Source organism: Electrona antarctica (assembly GCF_951216825.1).
Source record: "Electrona antarctica genome assembly, chromosome: 16".
NCBI classification, from domain to species: domain Eukaryota; kingdom Metazoa; phylum Chordata; class Actinopteri; order Myctophiformes; family Myctophidae; genus Electrona; species Electrona antarctica.
The window spans coordinates 27,140,636-27,164,722 of record NC_136797.1 but is presented as its reverse complement, the minus strand read 5'-3'; the positions used below and the strand labels follow the sequence as shown (position 1 = coordinate 27,164,722).

The following is a 24,087-nucleotide window of genomic DNA, read 5'->3' as shown; positions in this document are numbered from 1 at the left end:
TTTTTTAGTCCGCTCCTTTCCTTGGATGTGATTATTAAACAGATCCTTTGAATCCTGCGGTTGTGGAGTTAAAGGATTGCCTGGGCGTGCGCGCGCGTGTGCGTGCGCGCGCGCGTGTGGTTTAACACAGCTACTCTCTGGGTGCCTCACTTCCCAGAATGTCACCACCCTCTCTTCTTCTTGCCCTTCAAATAGTCACTTTCCTTTACATACTTAAACCAACTCATGTTACATGGTAAAATGTCCCTTATGTGTTACATCCTTCTGTTATCTCTTCTGCCAAAAGTCCTAAGGAACAACACCAACTTCCCCAGGTTCACTTTCTATTCAACTAACATTGTTTAAGATACAATATTTACATTTTGTTATTTGCTTTGTCTCAAAAGTTATGGGTTATCACTGTACATTATCTTTATAACATTAAATCAACCAGTTGAAGACCTTTTCATAAAGTATTTTTGAGCAAATGTAGTTTGTGATCATTACCTGTGGATTCATTGGTTTATTCCTGGTCGAGTCATTGCTAAAGCTTATATCCTGATCTCTACTCCCACTCGGAGTAAAACAGATCTTGAAATGAGGTTGTCTTCTGGGTGTCTTTCCTCTGATTTTGAAAGTGCAACCTTTGGATCTTTCTTCTGCGTCCATGATTCTCTGCGTGTCCATTTCTGTTTGGTTATATTCTGAAGTTGGGCTATCTGAGTCTGATCTCTGGTTTTGATTGCCCAGAGACAACCTCTGGGGGGACGAGGTTCTCTCCATTCGAACCATGGGGTAACACACCATGCGACCGCTCTTGGAGCTGCCAAAGGCCAGATCAGTGTACTCTCCTGGGAAGGAGGCAGCTGGTTGCCTCCGCTGGCTCTGATCCTGACTCAGATTTTGCTGGACCTGGAACACAAGCCTCTGCGCGCCACCGTTGACCTCCGAGTCTCGGTCCGAGTTGTGCCGCTGGACGTACCATCCACCTGGACCTCCTGTACCGCTGTAAGGGAGGATTCTGAACTGCTGGATGTCAGAACCGTCAGGAGAGTTCCTATGGATACAAATCCCGCCGATGCCAGGCTGGCTGTTGCGTACAGCATGGCCATTGGGGCCGATGTTGAATACCCGGCGTTTAGGCATTCCAGGCTCTGAGGAATTAGTGTGCGAGTTTTCTGCAGGTCGAGGTTCCGGGCTGCAGTACGGAGGTGGTGGCGATAGTGGAAAGTCCGTATAGACCCCTGGTTCTGTGTAGGCAGGAGCAGGTCCTGGAGGAGTGTAAGAGGGTGGCGGGACATCGTCTGCAAATCCATTTAGATTAGCGGTGCCTGGTCCGTTGGAGCGCTGGAGGGAGATCTGCATAGAGGAGCTCTTGGTGGGCCGTGGTTCGGCCAAAGGGGTGAGCTGGGGTATGAACATAGAGGAACTGCGTTTGAGTGAATGCTCAGAGCCCAGGGCCAAAGAGCTGGGAGGTCTTGAATAGTGTTGCACGGCTGGCTCCAGAGATGGCCTCCTAAATGCCGGAGGTGGCTGCATGCGGAACGTCATGGCCACATCGCTGTCTCCCTGCTGCTCCGAGGAGTCTCTTTCTAGTACCTGAAGCTCCGGGGCTGTGTTACTGCGGCCTGAACCGAAGTACAGACGCAGCCGGTGAGACATTTTCACCCCGCGCTCTACAGCACTCTATTCTGTGACTGGCTGGATGTCTGGCTCGTTACTTTGGCTCCCGTCTCTGTCTTCAAGTGTCGCCCACTTCTTCTCTTCTTTGGCTGGCTGGCTGATCCCCTTCCTTCTTTTGCTCCACTCTCTTTTTCCCCCCTGAGTCTTTTCCACAACTTTCCCTCCCACAGTAAACTGTACAGAGGAAAGTACAGCAGACCCACGCCACAAAAACAAAAGAGGCACTACCAGTGAGCTGACAACTCAACGCTACACACTCAAGAGGAGGAGTGAAACCAAAGAGAGAGAGGGGGGAGCCCTATGCCAAACTCTTAGCACTACCAGGCAATAGCGACAGACAGCAGAAATAGACTGGGCCGAGTGAGGACCAGCATTCCAGGCATGACTGTATAAGAGCGACCGGCGCTCCTGGTTTCCGAGGTGACAGTGGGCTGCTTGTCAGTCACGTGACCACAAATGGTTCCCCTGCCTCCTGTTACAACCCCACGCTGCCCACAGTGCTAAATGCCCCCCACTGGCCCCATGCAGACACATCTAACCTGCTAAGTCATGTTGCCCACAACATAAACTGTTTTTGACCCGTATGTTGTCTTGTGCCAGGACTCCAATTAGGCCCTACCTATTACAGTCCTTACATTTTTGGGAACCTCAACTCAGATTACGTTTACACAGCAAACAATTAAATACATGAGCAGATCTAATTCTGCCTTAAAGCAAAGCCTTTCTACAGAATTAAAACTGCTAATGAATAAATGTAGGTTTAGGTTACATGGTTGCATGTAAATACTCTTGTTTTCCTGAGGCTAGGTTTAAGGGTGAACTCTCTGCCTGTACACAGAGAGAACAGACAAAGCTCCTCAGATAAAGTGGCCTTTGAGAGGCATAAAGTCCCCATAGTGGTTCCCTTGTTCTGGCCTTCATGGCTTCTAAGACCTATGGTCCAAGCCTCAGTGGTGTCAGCCTATCTGTGCCAAAGTCAAAGTACAATTACACATCTTATGGTGCATGATAGAATGAAAAGGGAAAAAGGGGAGGGCTATGAAGAATGGTCTCAATAGTGGAAAACAGGCCAAGAGATGAGCATTAGGAATCAGAGAAACATAACAGACCAAGGCCACAGACAACGTTCCAGACAAAGTATGAGAGCGCTCTGTCTTCTTCTGGTCTGTGGAATGTAAAATAAAAGCACTGTTTACCTATAATGTGCTGTTTTCACTGTTGCTACACTTAAAATATCGCATTCATTGTGTCAGCAAGAACCCACAGTAGCACAGCATGCTACAGTGACATAATAAGAACCAATCAGCGGACGGGACACCACAGATGCTAATGATACCATCATCACCATAGCGAGCATGCAGGTAAACTCAAACAAGGGCAGACGTGCAGTTCTGCCCTTCTCTCCAATTGGACATGCTTACAAATAACAATGGCACACAGGGTCAAAGGTAAAAAACCTTTGTACTTTGAGCGCAACACAAATATGGACAATCCAGGCAGTAAGCGCCACCCAAAGAAGTGTCACCAGTCACACCACTGGGTTGGGCGTCACCGCTTTGGAAAACAATGGCACCACCAGTGCACAGCCGTTTTAACACTCATCAAGTGTTGTCTGCTTTATAAGGACAGAGCCAGGCCTGAGGGAGTCTGTGTTCTGCTTCTACCGTCTGCAACAGTGGGAAGATGCCAAGAGGTAAACTAAAGCTAAGTACAGGGATAAAAGCCAGCAGGTCTCTAAACAATACTTTACTTTCACCTTATGCGACTTGGGAACACTAGCATAAATTACAGTTCAACAAAAATACGAGTCGATTGCAAATAACTTTTCTCCTCATATGCCGTACGTTCAGGAAAAGTGGAAGAGGAAAACTCTAACACACACATTCCCAGCTTGAATCTCTCAGCCGTCTCCGTTGTTCCAGCCTCGGTAGCAGCATTGTTGAACCAGCGAAACCCCAACAGAATGTGCTTCATTCAGCCAAGAACACCAAGTCTGTCGGACGATTCCACTGTCTACTTAGATCAAACGTCAAACTGAACATCTAGTCCCAGAGGTATACAGTAAGAGCAAACATTAATTACACCACAAGCTCTTATCCATTATCCTATAATCATCTCCAGGGAGGTTCTACTTCCTCCGTAGAATATTATTATCTTAAGAAGATATGTCAACAAAGTAACTTTCACTTAAACTTTCCTCTGATTAAACACTATAATTAGCCATGGTGAAGAAACCACCTCAACACAGAGATAATATATTAGCCAGGTCTACAGGTAGCCAAGACATTTGACATTATTCAGTGGTCTTATCTTGTTGTCATGGCAACTGGGAGACCGCTGGGAGACGGCCTATATTAACACATTGAGAGCCCACGCAAAACTGCCCAAAAACACTTTCACCTAGAAAATCCATTCACATTTTTTATAATTCAGCTGACTGTGGAGACACATGCTGGAACTTTTTACTTTGAAATGTTTTATAGTTTCTGAGTTATTTAATTTAAACGCCAAATGCATTCTCAATGGCGAAAACACAAACTTTGGCACCACGTGTTAAAAAAAAGTGTTTTGATTTTTCTGATTTCTTTTAATAAAAAAAAATTAAAATATTTTTTTTTTCTTTTTTTTTTCCAAAGACGTCCACAGACGTCTTGGGCTATGCACGTGCGGTAATACCCAGGACGTCCACAGACGTTTTGGGCACAAAATGTGTTAAACACAAGGAAAGCAATGCTCTTTGCCGTATACGAAGACGTCCTGTAAACTCGAATTACAGAGCAAATTTGTCAAATAATTTTAAGGCATTGGGTATTGATTTATACAGTGACAAATTCAGAGCTCTAGTTTCCATGATGGTGAAAATGTTTGATAGAACCACAGTGTCAGCATTATGTTATGCTTTAGCTATTGAAAAATAGCAGACCTACAAGCTCATAGCGTGCCACCGAGTGGCGCGCTACGAGCTTGTAGGTCTGCTATTTTTGAAAATTTGTCAAATAATTTTAAAGGTATTGGGTATTGATTTATACAGTGACAAATTGAGAGCTCTAGTTTCCATGATGGAGAAAATGTTTGATAGAACCACAGTGCAACCTTCCACTTCCAACATCTGAGCCCTGACTGAAAAACAAGCCCTAAGGGATCAAATCAGGGAACGTGTCAGAGGGCACACAACAAAACACTTCCAAATAAATGAAATTGGGATGCCCATAAATGTGAGGCATGCAAGGACATTATTATTATTATGTTTAAATTCTATGCAGCCTCTGACCTACAAAAGCTCTCCAGAACCTGATACAGACATAATCCTATCGGATGAACATTATTCACCTAACCTTAAACTTAAGATGCTAATGCATAGTACTGTGGTATCCAGTGTGCCATGCACACCGAGTTGCTGCACAGCCTGAATAATGTGACTTAAGCCTGAAACATACTCCACACGTACGCGAAGTACGCCAATGCAAATGACGACAATGCCCTGTGCCCAGCTGCCAGGCACATACTGAACGTTCGGTCTTATGCTGGATGTAAACTCACTTAAGAGTTAGTGAAACTACAGGCAGCAATATCATGCATGATAGAGCACAAGTCCAAGAAGACAGTGTCATTCTGCTGTTGCCTAATATATAGAAATTGTATTTTGATAGTAGTAGTCATTATTTGTGAAAGACGGACATAACTAATGGCATGAGCAAAATTATGATTAAGTACTACACAAACTTTTGGTACTTATAGGCTAATAATACTGCTGTATTATATGATTCATATCCAGTCACTGCAATTAAACAGCCAATACGTTTTGTTTTATAAGGCAGGCTATATTAGTTTTACAATCGTCTTTCGTTGAAGCATAACAGACAGACATAAGGTGAAGCTCATGGTGGAATGAGCAGCAGCAGTCAGTGCATTTCTATGTGTATAGAACTGCACTGTGGGGGTGTAAATGGTAAATGGTGCATTTATATAGCGCCTTTATCCAAGGCGCTTTACATAGATTGTGCATTACATTCACCCATTCATACACCGATTGCGGCGGAAGCCATGCAAGGTACCAACCAGCACATCGGGAGCAATTTGGGGTTCAGTGTCTTGCCCAAGGACACTTCGACATGTAGACAGGAGGAGCCGGGATTCGAACCGCCGACCCATGGATCATTGGACGACCTGCTCTACCTCCTGAGCCACAGTCGTGGAACACATGTCGAATTTGAAGTCGATATAAGATGTAAGTCACGTGTTGGGACTAGGCTAGCTTTCATGCGTTCAACTATCATAACCTTTATTATCAATTTATCATGTAATTTTATTACATTTTAAGTCAGATCGTACGCCATATTTTGTCCAGTAGGCGTCTGGCTCTACTGTGCATGCAGCATCTACAGGGAGCACATGCCCTTTCCATTCACATCAACAGAGCTGCACTGGAAACTGAGCAGCCGTTTTACCAACACGTTTTTAAACACTTTAACCACTTGAACCCAAGAACATCCAGAGAAGATGGCAGCTCTACAAGCTCACAATACACCTATTATCAGAAAAGTAGAATGCTTTGAAAACAGGATTTCGGGAATTAACTACAGAGAAAACTGGAGAGAAACATTCGGAAATAAAACTGAGGCCATGTATCACAGCATAAGGAATAGACAGGAAAAGGTATTAAGTGTGAATCTTACCAATCTGTTTTCATCAAACACCTCTAAGAGCAGTCTGTGATTCTGGGGGGACACCTGCAGATAGTAAGAGTGTTGATTAAGTGGAGTACTACGCGCACGCACGCACACACATGCACGCACACACGCACACACATGCACGCACGCACACACATGCACGCACGCACACACACACATGCACGCACGCACACGCACACACACGAAACTGTAACAATATTTCACATCTGTCAAAACAGAGTACTATAACTATTCCATATCTACTGTAGATAATTGTCAATCTTGTGCTCTAATAATGTTAAACACAACATAAGCACGAATAATGCTGATTCCGAGGATGATTCTGCTATACATAGCCAACAGGGAGCAGCTGGCATTGTAAACTATACTACAGCCATAAGGGTTTGATTACAGTTGCAGGAGAGCTGGAACTCATTTATGACACGTTTACATTTAACAACATTAAGAACCTTCACCACAATAACAATAACTGTGTTAGGCTGTTATGCAAAATGATTACATTGTGCAAAAATAAAAGGGCCGTTATTCACAGATATTGAGGACATTCTTTATTGTAATGAATGGGGCATGTTGTTGATGATAGCAACAGTGCAGTGTTGATTTTGGCAGCAAATTCGGATTTTTTGTTTTAGTCATAGTCTTTTGAATAGTTTATTTAGTTTTAGTCACATTTTAGTCACCTGGAATGTTGTAGTGTTAGTCTAGTTTTACTCGACTAAATATCATAAGATCTAAAATGCTTGAAGCCGTCGTAATGGCTGATTTTACACTGAAAATAGTAGATTGGCTATTTTCTGCATGCAGTGCAGTGTAAAACAAGTAAGACGCGCGAACGCGGGAAGCGAACGCAGCTCGTAAATTGCAAAAACAACAATTAGAATAAATTACATAATTTTTTAAGGTTTTTTTTAAGTTCTCTTTTTTGTGTGTTTAAGTTTTTTTTTAAGTGAAGTTTTTTTTTAAGTGAATTTTTTTTTAAGTTAAGTTTTTTTTTAAGTTAAGTTTTTTTGAAGTTTTTCCTTTTTAAGTTTTTCCCTTTTAAGTTTTTTTTTGAAGTTAAGTTTTTTTTAAGTTAAGTTTTGTGTGTGCGTGCGTGCGTGCGTGCGTGCGTGCGTGCGTGTGTGTGTGTGCGTGCATGTGTGTGTGTGTTTTTGTGTGTGATACAGCTGCGCCCTCTGGTGTTACAGCGTGACAGACACACACACACACAGACAGACATGATCTGCTGGGTCTCATAGTAAATGCTCACTGCGTTCGCAATCACTGCGTTCGCAATGACATACTGGATCTCGCAATCACTGCGTTCGCAATGACATACTGGATCTCTTGTCTAGTTTTTATTTGTTGACGAAATTGTCAATATATTTAGTTAGTCTTAGTTTTAGTCATCATAGGTTAGTTTTCATGTAGTTTCCATTTTTCAACAGTGCAACAGTGCAGGCCGGGTGGAGGCCAGTACAATGACTGCATCATCATACATATTCACATTTATGAACAATTAATTTATAATTGACACTTGATACAACATACATTACACAGAACTCACCCGGAAGTAGAACTCTTCATTCCACTTGGGATTTAGGGTCTAAAAAGAAGATAAAATATGAACACCGTTAATTATTGTATTATCTTGTAGTTTTGCATATATGGACAACTTCAACTTTGTCACCAGGTTTACAGGTGTAAAAAAGTGGGCTAAATTATTTGCCATACCAGCTCCTATCATTAGCAGTTGACAAGAAAAGGTAAAAGAATAGAAATTAAAGGAAACAGGTCAGAAAAGACAAGACAATTTATTTAACAGTGTTTATCTGAGTAAGAGGACAAATCCACCATCTGAAATTTTGCGCGCCGGTGTCACACTGAAAATAGCTGGTCTACAAGTTTAAATCATGTTGCACGTATTGCGAGCTCAGCCATTTTTTAGTGTTAATCCGAATTCATCCTCCTAAAAAGGTCATTACACATCAGGCCACGATGAACAAACAATAAGAAAATCGGTGGCGAATGGCGATATTGATTGATATTGTTGATGATATCATAGGATTATGCAGATGACAAATCAACCATGTTCCGAATAAAGAAACAACATTTTTGGACAAATTAATCACATGAAATAATGTAAAAGACCTTTAGTGTGACTCAGTGATTGCATCGGCCCAGGTAAATAATCAACCAGAAGCATTTGCACTGTCTTGTTGGAGAAATAACCACAGATATGCACAGCCTTCTCACACATGAATTCATTTGACATTTTATTAGTCTGAGAACTATGTGACAGTTCTCATTAAAATGCTTTCTATTATTGAAACGGAGCAAACACCAGAATGCCAATGAAGCTTTCATTTCACATGGCTCTCTGATTAATAAACACAAGCAGTTTTACAGCAGCAATAAAATAACATCTCCGTTAAAATAGCTTTCCCCCATTGAACCCAATGTCCTAAAAAGTATTTAAAAAAAAATAAGAATAATACAAAAACAACTTTCGTCTTGACCACGTTACAAAAGAGCAGACCAAATATGTTACTCAACGTTACATTATTTCCTGTATAATATTATAATATAGTATACAGTAGTATAAGTTAGGGTTAGGCCAACAATGCCTGGATCAGTTTGTCTCCCAATCTATGGCATGCTCGATAATAGCATTTCTAACCACTGTCCAGTGAATATTGCCACCGGGCACACTCTTATCTTCAACAACAAAGATGCTGGCAGGGGTGGCCCATTTAAAAAGACACATAGATGAAGCTCATGCATAGAAGAGCCTTCCCTTCGCTCTTCTGCTCCACATGGCAGTGCACTGTCAGCTATTTATATCCTAAAAGACAGGCATAGCCACTGGTAGCATATGTCTGCCTGCATGGAGGCCCGGGCTGCCTGGCTCCAGCAGAGGATTGGCTGGCAAGTAGCTGATGCAAACCACTAGGAGAGGAGAAATGCACTGAGATAATAAAGACGCTAGTTGCAGAGACAGAATCATGCCCATCTCACTAGCTATAACAAGTGTTACATAATGATGATGGCATTACCGTGTGATTATGTACTGCAGTGCAAAGGCCTCCATCCAAATGTCTTTCTGTGGTGTACTGAATATAGATAGATATCTATGTAGTATATCTCTCTATCTATTTAAGAATGAAGGTCTATATCCACACAGACGCACACACACAACTAATATCACTGCGTAGATACTGTATCAGTCTGGAATCTCTGTGGGGGACCTGCATTTCCAAGGAGAGAATTAAAAAAAATGCCTCTGGTGATAAACCTGTCCCATATTTGCATCCTGGGCCCCGATTGGTGCCGCACAATTCGGGGGCAGGGAAATCCAATCACAACGAGCAGGGCCAGACCAAAATATGGCGAGGGCTATTTGTTTTTTTTTGCATTGGCAGATTCATCCGGTTTCCAGGCGAAAGTATCCACAGCACACTACTAGCATAACATAATAAGGGATGTATAATATACACCATGGCCTAAATATGAAATGTTAAGCCGATATAGTTTTGAATTGACTTTGCTTTGTCTAACTCTAATACAAAAGCTCTAATACACATCGATGTTTGCTCGGAGCCTGGACAGCCTTCACCACCCCACCCCACCAATCCTCTCTTTGGGCACGGGTTCTACTTTGACAGGAGGTTAATGTGAACATAAAGAAACGGCTCCCCCTGCTGTGAAGAGCCCCCCACACACACACACACCCTAGACTAGAGTGAGAAGAGTCTCCCTATAAATAAGCAAAATTATGTATAATTGACTTAGTTAACCACCTAACCTATACTTCCTCGTACAACAAAAAGCTAAAATAGGTGATCTACAAGATCACAAAGTGTTGTAACACATAGGCTACTGTATAGATAGCCCATGCTTCAGCTTTCTGCTTTACAAAGACCCTTCATCCGTAAAATATAAATCACCAACACAATAATCAATCAGGAGTGTGTAATTATGGAATTCACTCGTCCCGACTCCCACTGCCACTATTGCTGTTGTGAAGCTTTGGCGAGCCACTGTGGCTCGGCCCACATCAGTGCCTGGCTTATAGCGTGGATTCACTGAAGATTCCTCCCCGCATAATCTTCAGTGAATCCACGCTATGAGGCTGGCCAAGCCAGGCTACAATTATTTTAACATAACTTTGTAGTGGAATCCCCCTTTAAATGTTTCTAGCAATTACACTGGTTGGTTATTACTTATTATTACACAGATACATATCTTTGTAATGGGCAATCAACCGAAGTAAATTAAAAAAAAAACACAGTAGCATCATGCAGCATATGGGTATATGGGAGAGCAGATTTTAAAAGCTGGAAGAAGAAGGTGCTGTGGGATTTCAACCAATCTGGAGGAGTGAGCTCGGGGAGGGGAGACTGAAGTCTTAGGATGGAGCTTACAGACGGGCCAGGTACTGACGACATGCTCTAGAAAGGACTAGCACAAAGCAGCATGGATGTTGCAACATGCATGTGCACACACGCTCTACCGTGTCATACGACAAAGTATATAGGGCTTAAGTTTAAAGACCAGTGCCAGAAATGAGTGAAGATTCTGAAGGAGATTGTAAAAAAAAAAAAAAAAAGGAAGAAAGAAAAATAGATGGGCAGTACTCTATGGCACAGTGAAAATCAAAGCACCAGAACACACCAAACGTTAAGTAGGCTACTCCCCCAGTTTACTAGCCATATTATTTTGAATCAAGAGTCCTTATATTTGCACCACAATAACCATAATAAAACACATTTATTTTTGCCATTTCATGGAAATTCAATGGTCTCTTTTGAGAGGAAAACAAACTTGATACATACACAGGAATGTTCTGGAATTATCATACAGATATCTAGATATTATATAAGAGGAACAGATATTGTTTATCTTGGGTCTTACCTTTTTAATGGTTTTCGTTTGGACTAAGGCAAGGTTTTCATCCGCAGCATAGAGGGAGAGTTTGACATAGGGATCACTGCAGACAAAACAGAGCAACAAATGTTAAAACTTTACATCCAGTCGGACACATTTATTTACACATACAACACATCTGTACCAAACACTATCGTCGATGCTTTACAGTTAAACTCACTTCATAAAATAAGAATAGTCCATCAAACAGGAAAACATACTTTTTGTGATCAAATCTCATGGTGGAAAAGACATCATGAGAGTGTTGTAAGGAGACAGGATCCCATCTAATTAGTTGTACCAGATAGCCTACTCAGCAACAGACCCTTATATCAATACAACCACAAGTGCCTGAGCCTGTATTGCTAGGCTAGGCTTTTACCACCATGAAAAAAATCCTACTGGTTCCAAAACCTAAAATCTGAGCTACAGTAGCAATGAATATCCCTGTAGAAAAAAAAATGCTTGTATTAGATTATTGTTAGGGATGGCTACAATGTCATATTGACAAAATAATGTGCTAAGAATCATAAAACACGGGACGTGATGTTAAGACTGTCCATTGTGCCAATAGATGGTGTGGGCTCACATGAGATTTGCCTTGATGTTAAGAGTGGCATTGGGAGGTGTATTTCTTAACTAGGGTATGATGTTAATTTTGGGACACATCCTCAGTAGTGTGCCTTTGAATCAGCGGGTGTTTCGGCCTTCAAACACTATACACCCTCATCAAAGGTGGCCAGCTAAAGGGTGATCAAGCCTTAGCTTGTGCCCCATGCCCAATCGTTAAGATTTGCCTCCCACGGGACTATGCAAGGCAGGGGCGTCCTCTTCCCTTGCAAAACATTTTGAGTCGAGCAGAACAAACAGTAAGCAGGCCGTCTGTGACTCTGGGCCATTTAAAAATAACACAGTAGTTTATTTGAAGGTGCTGACAGGGCAGAAATCCTCAAATCCCCAGTGAGTTTTTGATAGCGGCTGAGCTGCTCTATTCATTAGGCTGACCAATTCCTCTGCTGCTTTCAGTCCCCAGAGGCAGCTCTACTGTAGGTTCAATGTCAGGTTGGCGTTCCCATGTCCTGAGATAAGAAACTCCTCCACATATTTCACACACTTGCATTTTATCTGCTCTCACTTTTGTGTGGGGAAGGTAGGAAACCCACTCACTCCATTGTATATTTTACCTACATGAAGCTGAGGACATAGCCTACACATTTTGTTTGACTTAACCCTTGAACTCCCGTTGACGTAATTGACGTCAAAATCCAGCACTCCCGTTGACGTAATGAAAAAATAATAATATTTTACAATTCTTTTTTTTTGGCATTGAAAAATGTCGTCTAGAGCTGGCAGAAGGCACTGAAAAGCTGCTATTAGGGGTGGCAGTCCAAGGCTTAACACAATTGCAATATAGGCTTTGTTCCTGTTGAACAGTATTTGAATATAAGCTGTCCTACTTGCCAGCTAACATTTACTGTCTCTTAACTTATCTGCTACTTCAGAGCAGAGAGCCCTTTTACGCATCTCCTCACTTCAGCTTCTTTAGTAGAACACTCACTCAATTCAAGGATACATGCAAGACACAGAAGGAGGACTTCAAGTGGAATTCCCTCAGAGACAGAGCCAAATAACATTGCTGCGAGCTTTATTGCAAATAAATCAACCACTCCACCAGGATCCATGTTGCCCCGAATTGTGTGTTTACTGTATGTCTGGCTGAGATGAATTGTGACTAAACCAAAACAATGCCCTACTCTGTATCTCTGCTACCCTGAAACCTTCACACAATGTCCTGCTGATGAAGTAGGGCAACGGCAATATACGTGTGACTAGATATCATCTGCGATTTGGATATTCTAATATTGTGAATTTGTGATATTGCTCAACTTTAGCATTTTCCCTTTAAAGGCTGCATTGCAGGAAAGTGATCAGATTTTCTGGACTTAACTGACTCTGGGTAAAGGAAAACATTAGAACGAGTAGAACACTTAATTATTCATTATTATATAGGCATTACTGGTTATTATTACTGATGACTGAATGTGCTTTAGACCTTACGCCACCTTGCACCATAGATCATTTAACCTATTAAGACCTGGAACGCATTTGTGCCACGTGACGTTAGCGTTTAACCATGTTAACCATTATTTTATACTTTAGCTGTTGAAAAATAGCAGATCTACAAGATCATAGCGCGGCACCGAATGCCTTGCTATGAGCTTGTAGATCTGCAATTTTCTTTTAAACCGTGAAAATGTGGCACAAATCTTTGAATATATACAGTATTCTTTCACGGCGAACGTTTTAACTATACTCATATCTTTGCTTCTGGGGGGGGGGTCCCTGGAACAACATGTTTTCAGATGGCGGCCGAATACATATCATTTGGGGGTCCTTGGCATGAAATAGTTTGAGAACAACTGAAATAGAAACAGAGATTTTTCAGAAAACTGTCAACTCATGATAAGTTTTGGGTCTGATCCAAATGGTGGTCCGTGGCTCAAATGCAAAATAAATAATGGGCCTTGATAGGAAAAGGGTTGAAAACCACTGGCTTAAATAGGTCCCACAGAATGATAAGAAGAAAGGCAACGGTTAAAAACTGAAGAATAACGTAGTGGTCGAGTATCCAATGAGGAGGAGACGGCTAGCACAGTTACAGTATCTAGTGTGCACAACGTGAGACCTCATTCTGTGTTTCTCCATGACATCAACGTTTTCTCCTCTTAATCCATTGAGACCTGGAACGCATCCATGTCACGTTAGCGTTTAACCACATTAACCATTAACCCCTTTTGGGCCGGAACCCCTTTTGGTGTTTTAAACATTATGTTATAATTTAGCTATTGAAAAATAGCAGATCTACAAGCTCATAGCGCGCCACCGAGTGGCGCGCTATGAACTTGTAGGTCTGCTATTTTTGAAAAATCGTTAAAATGTGCCTCAAATCTTTCTGAAAATTGTCATGATTTAGAAAACTTTTTTTTTTTTTTTTCTCGACGTCAGGCCTGAATGGGTTAACAGGATGTTCCTGCATGGCTGCGTAACAAGGAAGTAGCACTCACACTGCTCAAAATGTCCATTCTCCCGACTCTCTGAGCACTTTCACGGCTCAGACATACGGTAGTCAACCTCTGAAAGCAGTGTTAAGAGGACTACAGGTTGTTGCAGGTGTACTAGGGTATGTTTAACTGGGGGGGGGATAGGCCTGACGTCGAAATAAAAAAAAGTCTACTGAAAGAATATATATTCAAAGATTTGTGCCGCATTTTCACGATTTTTCAAAAATAGCAGACCTACAAGCTCGTAGCGCGCCACTCGGTGGCGCGCTATGAGCTTGTAGATCTGCTATTTTTCAATAGCTAAAGTATAACATAATGCTTAGTTAAAACACCAAAAGGGGTTCCCGCCCAGAATGGGTTAACCACTTTCGAACCCCAGCCTCCATATTCTGGGGAGAACATAAGCCAAAAAGCTGACCAAGAGCTTGTAGATCGGCTATTCTTGCAAGGAGATTTGGTGTACTGTACGTACGGTAGATGGAAAAAAGTGTTCCAGGTATACTGTTGGTCCGGTTAAGTCTAGACTAAGGGTGGTTAATTATTCTTGTAGATACTGTAGAATGACAGGAGGCCGACGGTGGAGGGGAATGACAAGCAACACACGGAACACCGGGCTCCCTCTGGTATCAAAACGACATAAGGCCTACTGTATGGTTAACACACTAGCTATTCAGCCACTGGTGTGCTCCAGGGAAATAATGTAAAAAAAAAAAAAAAAAAAAACTCTACCCATGAAAGTTTTATCCCCTCAATGTGCATGGCCAGCTGTGTGTGTGTGTGTGTGTGTGTGTGTGTGTGTGTGTGTGTGTGTGTGTGTGTGTGTGTGTGTGTGTGTGTGTGTGTGTGTGTGTGTGTGTGTGTGTGTGTGTGTTCAGTCTCATTAAAACTATTCTTATCACACATGTAATCTTCTAACAGAGTGAGGTTCTGAGGCTACTGCTTAAAGGGACAGTTCAAGGGTTCTGAAGCATTTCTGAACAGGCCATTACGGGAAGAAATGGTAAGTCTGAACGTTTTTTATAGAAGATACGTAAATCTTATGAACATAACTGTTCCCCCTTATGAGATTGCTTTAAATGCTTTTGAAGTCAATGAGTTACAACAATAATTTCCCCTTACATTACTACTGTTAACTTGAAAACGTGACCTGCGTATACGCTAATGACTCACTATATTGAATGACTTCAATTATCATCTAGATCAGGTTTGCTGCAGAATTTAGCTTTTTTTCAACAGAATGATAACTAAACCACTCAGTGGTGTGCTATTCAGTGTTTTTCTACCCTTGTGAGTCCAGACAAGGTAAGTAATTAATTCACAGGGCGTGAGTCATGTTGCCTGACCCGGCTGACCGTGAAAAAAGAAACAAAATGTAGACTTGAAGGAGATATTATGCAACAGCACACAAACTTGTGAAAACACTGAGTTATACTTAAAGGGGAAAACCACCCATTTTCAACATTTTACTATGTCATTAATATACCTTAGAGCTGTTGTGTGGAAATAATATAAAAGTCCCCCCATTCTGTGTTTCCTAGAACTGTAATTATGAAAAAAATCCTTAACATGGTGAAACACATCTTGATGACATCATCAAGATGTGTTTCACCATGTTAATTATTTTTTTCAGACCTCTAGTTCTAGGAAACACAGAATGGGGGGACTTTTTTATTATTTCCACACAACAGCTCTAAGGTGTATTAATGACATAGTAAAATGTTGAAAATGAGTGGAATGCCCCTTTAAGTTCAGCACAGAATAGTCATTAGCCTATGACAAGAGAAGGACAACTAAATAGAACGGCTTTTTTTATTACCATAATGCTAAACATTCACCCTCTAGAGTTGAAGTTTAGTGCTGATGCCAGACTTTTCGCAGAACAGCTTTGGAGGTAAAGGAGTGAAAGCACAAAATATAGCAGTCAGACAGTATCCAGAACTGTAAAAGGACTGATCCTGGGTCAGAGGTATAGGCCAATTTAGTATATTAAGATTTTCTGCTTGCACCTTGCATTATGTTATGATGCCTATAATAATGTCAGGTCTGTGACAGCACCCAACCCTATTTAATGGCACATTTTTGAGCAGTGCCTCCGCTCCTGTACGTGTCCGAGTACGGAAAGCTGCAACGCCGTTTCGGACGGGTCCATTTGGTTTCATTTTACACTCTCAAGAGTTAAATTATTGTTAAACATCTGCAGTACCTAAATTACAATAAGTCTAAAAAAAATTGAGAATGTAGATTTAACGCTCACATTTAATCTCATATGGCATCACCATCAATACAGCATATGGAATTGTGGACAAAGTCCTATCCAATAACAAAATATTCATAGTCTTTGGTCTGAGAGGCTAAAGGCTCATTCATAGTCTGGATTTTCGGTGGTGAGGTGACCACCGCTCCGGTGGTGAGCTGACCACCGGAGCTGAAATAACATTGAGCGGTGGTGAGTAAAAACAGAGAGAATGGCTGGGGCGGTGGCGGTGGTTTGCTCTTCACCGCGGCTCATGACGTCATGTTGTAGTTCGGTGGTTACCTAACCACCGAAAATCCAGACTATGTATGAGCCTTTAGTCTCAACAAATGGTGGTCCGTGGCTCAGATGCGAAATAAATAATACTGTAGGCCTTGATACTGTATGATTTGTGGGTTGAAAGCGGTGCCACTTGACACTGCAGTTATGATTGCCACTCGGCGGATTCGTCAACAGTAACACTAGCCAGTTCAGCAGTGTTGGTGACTGAAGCTCCTGCCACCCGAGCTCCAATGGCAATAATGAATCCTCTTTCATAGTCACTCAGGTCTTTTCCTCTTGCTATCTGATCCAAAATCGAGGTCCACTGGGCCTGCTCAGCATTTTTATACATGCCAGAGCTCATTATAGGATGTTAATTGTTTAATTGTATCATACAGTCCACTAGGGATGCACCGAAGGTTTGGCCACCAAAAGGCAGAAAACACATTTCCGGTCAATCCAGTGAACAGCCGAATAAGTGAAAAACACAAAACAAAAAACGAATAATTATGGTGAATAAAAAGCATGTACATCTGTCACCAGGTGCACACTGCACATCTCTCTCTCTCTCTCTCTCTCTCTCTCTGTTGTTGGTGGTGCTGAGAAAAGTGCACTTTCATTCATACATGAGCTCTTTAACTTATATTATAAATTGCTATGTAAGAAGAACAAAATATGGTCACATGTTTAGATATTGATGCTGGGGTTGTGAAGTTGATCGGAACATATTTACTGTTTCAAGAAATATTGCTGGGTGAAGAAAGTGTTCCCATGCACAATATCCCTGAACTGAGCTGTGTCCAAAACTGGTGTTCGGAAAGAACGCCTACATGGCACTTATATAATGACAATGAGGGTGTCAGTGGAAGTACGAAGAAGCTAGGAAGGAATTAAGTCCAACTTATACTTAGTTGCGTACAGATATAGCCAATCTACAAGCTCACAACGCGTCGCAGAGCAACACATTGTGAGCTTGTACATCGACATGACCTCACATCAACCAATTATAAATTGGTCGATCCTCATTGCTCACCTCGCTCCGATGATGTCTTTCTTCGCCAGGTCGATTCCTGCAATGACTTTAACCCGTAGCACCCTTGTATCATGCTGGAAAAGAAAGCGAAAGATCAGAGACATTTAATGAAATTCATCCAGACATTATTTCCTAATTCCCAAAGCTCACTACTACTTCCAACATGTCAGACTTTGAGCACTGGCTGGGGTTTTACATCTTTGGTGTGTCGGATAAGCGTGTGCAGTTGTGCACCCCCAAAATTGTCCATTCATTGTCAATGGCATTTAATGTTTGTGAAGGACAACGTTTGTGTTTGCAAATACAATAAAAGCTGGACATAGGAGGGGCACTCTTATCATCATACATCATCTCATTCTAAATCTAGCCAATCACAATTTGCGTCCTCTCTTTTCAGTCTTCACTTGTCTGCTCTCACTTTTTATCCTCAATATGTACTTTGCTCAGCCAATCAAATCATCGCTATGGGGTGATCTGCTAATCAAATCTTCGCTATTGTTCACACAAACACACAAAGCAGGACATAGGAGGGGCTAGCGCCCCTCAAAAAAGAACATTCTGTATAGGAAATGTATTAGCCATTTAGGGTTGACCTAGACTCCTAGAGAATTATTTGACCTGCCTCACACACTGCACTCAGGTTGCTGCCTCACACAGCTTTCTACTACGCAGCAAATTACAGTGCAGGCCAAAACAAAATCAATGGCACTAGTACTACGCTACACCAGAAGATAGGATAGGTAATGTTTACGCAAAGTAATAGCTGACAACATATTCGGTCACAGACTTAATTATTGTAAGTGCTGCTAGGGAAAGGGCGAGAGAGGGGAACAGACAGTCAGCTGTTATTTAAGGTCGTAGTAGCCTTGTTCAGAGGGATGTAACAATACTGATCGTTTACAACACATTCACAATAAGATTATGGTATTATGGAATGTGGGCCTATGATTGGGTCGTATTCATAAAGAACGTATATGCCTGCGCTGCAACACAGTTATTACATAGAGGTTCTAGGCGTCCAACAACACAGTAAAAACCCCAGTGTTCATTTATCCCTTTGTAACAGTAAGAGTGTAAACTCTTGAGTTAAATTAACACTAAGGATTTTAATGTGAACCCTAGGCCTAGGGCACCCCTTCCCTGGCAACGCCACTTCTGTTGTTATAGTATGTGTGGAATGTCGCTATGGTCTTTAGCTCTAACTTTCATAATGACAGACAGGGGTCAGGGAAAATGTGGTATAGCCAAATGAAGCAAGGTAACTTAGCCTGCTCCCATCTCCCAGAGTCCCAGCAATAGTGACATGAATACTGGCTTGGACATTTCACCTGAATTATTCATTAGGCTACTTACAGTAACAGTACATACATGATTTTACATAATTATGATTTCAATAAATTTGGCATTTAGCAAAAGCAATAACGATCACTCAGTGATTTAAATCGATTTTGATCCTCTACACTACAGTAATGTAAAAATAATTCTGTGTAGCAGCAGTATGACAAAGGCTACCGCTACACGAGCCTATATTTTGCAGTTCAACTGAAGACACTATATTAAAAGACCTGGTCATTTATGGCATAATGAGCATGTTAATCCAGTAATCTAGTACTCTATGCAGACTCCTTTGTCCATTGATGTAGGCATGCAGGCAGTGCTACCACCCCCCCCCCCCCCCCCATTTCTAGTAAGAACAGGAAGAATATATGAGGATATTTCATCCATCCATGACCACTCAGCACAGACCTAGAACAACAACGGTGTTTATGGCTTAATCTTTTTAATAATGTTTTATATTTGTGCTATTCTTGTATCTTATGGTAGTGTGTGAAACGAAATGAATTAAATTAAATTCTGTTCTAATGTTTCACCAAAACAGTTCATCACTTGAACGGGGTGAAGGGGCTTTTGTTTAGCAGTAGATAAAAGCTGTGTTAGCCTCAAATAATTTGAATTCGTTTTGTGGTTATGAAATTATTTTCAGTTTTGAACATGAAATATTGTGTAAAAAATGAATAAATTAATAGTGTAAAGAATAATAATAATAATAATAATATATTTTTTAAAACATTAAAAGTAGCTGAAACTATAGGCCTAACAGTATGTAAAATGTGGGTCATTGAAAGATATGGGCCTACAAACCTTTAGATCAGAATGCTTCTATGGAAAACGTTTCCAAACGTTACTTTAGAAAGATCATTACTGGAATAATGTAATGCTAAAACCGTTAAGAATAATTCTACGAGTGTAACTAAAACCCCCGTTACATTAGATTCAGAAGGACTTTTTTTTACTGTAAATAGAATGTCAAGTTCAACATAAGGACTGGAATGTAAGGTTAAAAAACGGATTGTATTTTTGGAATGGAATGTTAAACCCCCTTGCTTGGCTGGAATATAACGTTAGGGTTAGGATCATCATAATGGCTTCTTTATTGATTTGTTAAAAAACCTATGCCAAGGTTTTTTAACAAATTCTACTAATATATATTAGTAGAATGTCACCTTTAAAAACCTTGACATCAGAACAAAGATTCTAACAGTCCACATTCACTGTCAAGGATCTGATGTCAGCCAAAGAAAAGCTTTGGAATACACGGAACAAGCAGCTCCTGACAGCTGACATCCTGAGGAGTATTTCTAGCGGAGCTTGGGACAGGAGGCTCGCTCCTTTTACACCTTTCAACTGACAAAAATGACATGGTTTCCAGGTGAAAAGACGAGGCGTCGACACTGAAAACACATCATTTATTATCGAGCGAAAGGCTCGAGCGACGATATTAAGCCTTTGGACGTGAACGCTAGCTAGCTGCGGCTGCCCAACAACAACATACGGCACTACACCCCCTGGTATGTTTTATAGTCCAACACGTCAATTATCTCTTGCGTTATCGTGCTCGGCACACATGTGGTGACATTTTTTTTAATAAACTTATACATTACCTCGTCTTCTGACAGTCCATATATGGGCTCGGAATTCGTAGCCATTCCATATAGGCTGGAGGTCCACAGGTCCAAACAAGAAACAGTGCTAGTAGCCCAGCCAAGCTAGCCGTGAACAATAGTCTCCTTCTCCCCCTGTCTACTCTGTCGTGGTGGAGTGCAGGATTCACAGACACACACACACAGTCCTTTGTGCCGTGGTGTGTTTATTAGAAGTAAGCCTGATCCGCCTGATCAATAACTCGTGAAACAACTGTCAGAAATGTTTCCAAGCAGAAGGCAGTAAGGCTATATATTGTTAACTCCCTCCTAACCTAATAATCCGTATAGTAGTCTTGACGTTGTGTGACAGAAAGCTCTGTGACTTCCTCTCGCCACAGCGGTTGATGATGATGCCGGAGACGCGTTATTATGGATCGCACCGCAGTTGGGGCAAACCCCGCCCCCCGCTGGGGCCGGGGACGGTTTGCCTAGAACTGCAGTGGGATTCATAATAACGCACCAGCGACTCTTGAATCAATGTTTGAAGATCCGGTGTAGAGAGCGGATACGGAAAAGGTTGTGTGAGTGTGTGTGTGTGCGTGTGTGTGTGTGTGTGTGTGTGTGTGTGTGTGTGTGTGTGTGTGTGTGTGTGTGTGTGTGTGTGTGTGTGTGTGTGTGTGTGTGTGTGTGTGTGTGTGTGTGTGTGTGCGTGTGTGTGTGTGTGTGTGTGTGTGTGTGCGTGCGTGCATGCGTGCGTGCGTGTGCGCGCGTGTGCGTGTGTGTGTGCGTGTGTCTTGTGTGTGTGTGTGTCTACTGTCTACTGTCTACTGTCTGCTGAGCACTGTCAAAGTGACAGGATAAGGTGGATGCCAGCGACTTGTCTTGAACCAACCCACTTAGTTTGAGAAATTCCTCAAACAAAAATAAAGAAAGGAGATTAAAAAAAAGACAAGAAAATAATAGTGGGTGTAATTTGCACCCCTCCCGCTCCCGCAAACACGTTAGGGAGTTTGGCTTGTCCTGCCTCGCCCTCTGGCGGTCGTATACAGGACATCAGCACTCGGTTGTATACAAATAGGCCTATAGCTTCTATTTTATATATGAAGTCACTTCATAGCACACTTATAGACTTATTGAAGTGTAATAGTTTAGTCTAGTTTATTTGATCATCCTTCAGTTTCAAATACAGGCCGAACGGATAGCGGCACGGTCTTGATACCGGAAGGTTCCTAGTTCGAATCAGCCGTCCGACACGTTAAAATTACCACCGCTGAAGTGCCCTTGAACAAGGCATTGAACCACTACGATGAAATGTGTTCTATGAGCAGGGCCTGGCTGGAAACAAGTTCTTGAGCTTAGCCCAGATACCCTGGGTAAATATAGATTTCATTTCATTTCATTTCATATTTACAGACAATGAATGGAAGCTGTTACAAAAACAAAACAAAACATGAAGATGATCAAAAGGAATAGGCAGAAGCTAAAAGCTTATAAATGCCTATCCTACTTACAACAGAACATGATTCGTAATAGCCTACTCATTACATTAACATTAACAGATTTACAAAACAAAAGTCACATACGAGATTTCCACCCTACACCAAACCCGCCCCTGTGTCACCGTAGAGATCCACCAGGATCCATATGAGTTAGGCTACATATGCACTACATAACCTTAGATTACACATTATTATTGTTGTTATTATCCTCATTCACATTACCCTCATTATCAATGATCATTATCATTTATGTTGTTACTGAGTAATGTCATTTTTGTTCACAGTTTTAATGTTAACATAATTACAATAATTTAAATTAATTAATTATTACTAATGACAGCGCTAATGATACTACCATCACTATCAATACCTGTACAAAATGTATCAGTTGATCATATAACATCATCATCCACAATATACGTAATTTCACTATGCTGTATTTGGCCAATCCGTGCGGCAATAAGAACTCTTCACACTTTCAGAATATGCTTCCATGCCATCCTTGCCATGAACATATTTCCCTACCATGCATTTGTACGAATACTTTCATGTTATAGTGCTGTTTTTAAGTTAAAATGAACAGCAATTAAAGATATTTATGGGGGGGCAATATCTCACAACGGGTATAGTTAAAATAGCAGATTGTGACTATTTGAAGTGACCTTGCCTCCTTGACCGCATTCTGGTAGGAAGCCATTCTCTTTGAGTGTGTTTTGGAGGTAGGAAGCTTATCTTTTGTCTTTTGCTATCTTTTGCATGCTGATTAGACCAATACAGGGCAGATTTCCGATATGTTTCGTTTTAAAAGGAGCATTTTTTTCCAGCATATTAGTGCATTTATTGTAGGAGATAAAAAGGCCTGATGGAACCGGTGATCAGCTATATTTTAATTGAAAATCACACTTGTGTGAAGTGAGGGGCACTCTTATCATCATATGCAGTATCATCACATATCACATTCCGTGCTCAGCCAATCAAATAATTTCCGTTGTAGACACACACACACACAAACACACAAAGCTGGGCATAGGAGGGGCTAGCGCCCCTCAAAAACACGGGGGCTGAAGGTGAATAGAGGGGGCTTGGGGTCAGGAGAAGGCAAGTGTAAATACCACTTTACTTTAAAAAGAATGGCGTATGGGTCATACATCACTGTGGCTATAAAGAACGTTTCAGAGCATATACTTAATTGCCAACATTAGTCATAAATAGATACTATACCTAAGGAAACACCTAGCCTGACATCATAGACCTTATCTTTGGGCATGACTCACATCAAGGCTCCATAATGGATATGAATGAATGACATCACAGTAATGACACAAACACTGCAGCCAACGACATAAAAGGCAAGTGAATTCCCATGTTAATTCACTGCTTTCAGCGACAACCTAGTTATCAGCAATATAAGATATATATTCAATATTAACAGTTAGGCTCTGACTACGAAATAACTCATTGCCTTCCGAGTTAACCCAGGTAGCTGGCCTGACAACCCGGATAACCATATCCCACAGCTTTGTTCCCACTGGTTCCCTTTCTCACTCTACTGCCAAGGGGCATCTCACAAAGTCCTGCTTGGACACCATCTCAGCTGGTCTTGACCCGGTGTTAGACAACCAGTCGAGCCTTAGGTATTTATATTGGTTATACATTGCCATAGTGACGTATGACCCTTCGTCACTGGAGCATCGGTAATAGTCGTGTGCTGTGAACAGGTAGCATAATTGAACAGCTTCTAATTGAGACATCGGAGACAGCTACTTTCAAAACGCAGTCTAAAAGGAATTCTTACA

The 24,087-nt window shown here is 41.5% G+C and overlaps 1 protein-coding gene across 4 annotated transcripts in view; it reads right to left on the bottom strand.

Moving 5' to 3' along the window:
- Nucleotides 1-21,179, bottom strand: part of nedd4l (NEDD4 like E3 ubiquitin protein ligase) — a 70,520-nt gene extending 49,341 nt beyond the window's left edge. For 2 of the 4 annotated variants that reach the window (XM_079523713.1, XM_079523714.1), the window contains exons 1-5: nt 20,811-21,179; nt 17,869-17,942; nt 11,247-11,322; nt 7,900-7,938; nt 6,339-6,392 (exon numbers count right to left, since the gene is read on the bottom strand). In XM_079523713.1, the coding sequence (XP_079379839.1) occupies nt 6,339-6,392; nt 7,900-7,938; nt 11,247-11,322; nt 17,869-17,942; nt 20,811-20,855 (288 nt within the window). In that variant the 5' untranslated portion in view covers nt 20,856-21,179. Of the gene's footprint in view, nt 1-486; nt 1,674-6,338; nt 6,393-7,899; nt 7,939-11,246; nt 11,323-17,868; nt 17,943-20,810 lie in introns of those variants that run through there. The other 2 variants (XM_079523715.1, XM_079523712.1) reach the window with 1 other exon arrangement.
- Between the last annotated feature and the right edge of the window lie 2,908 nt (nt 21,180-24,087).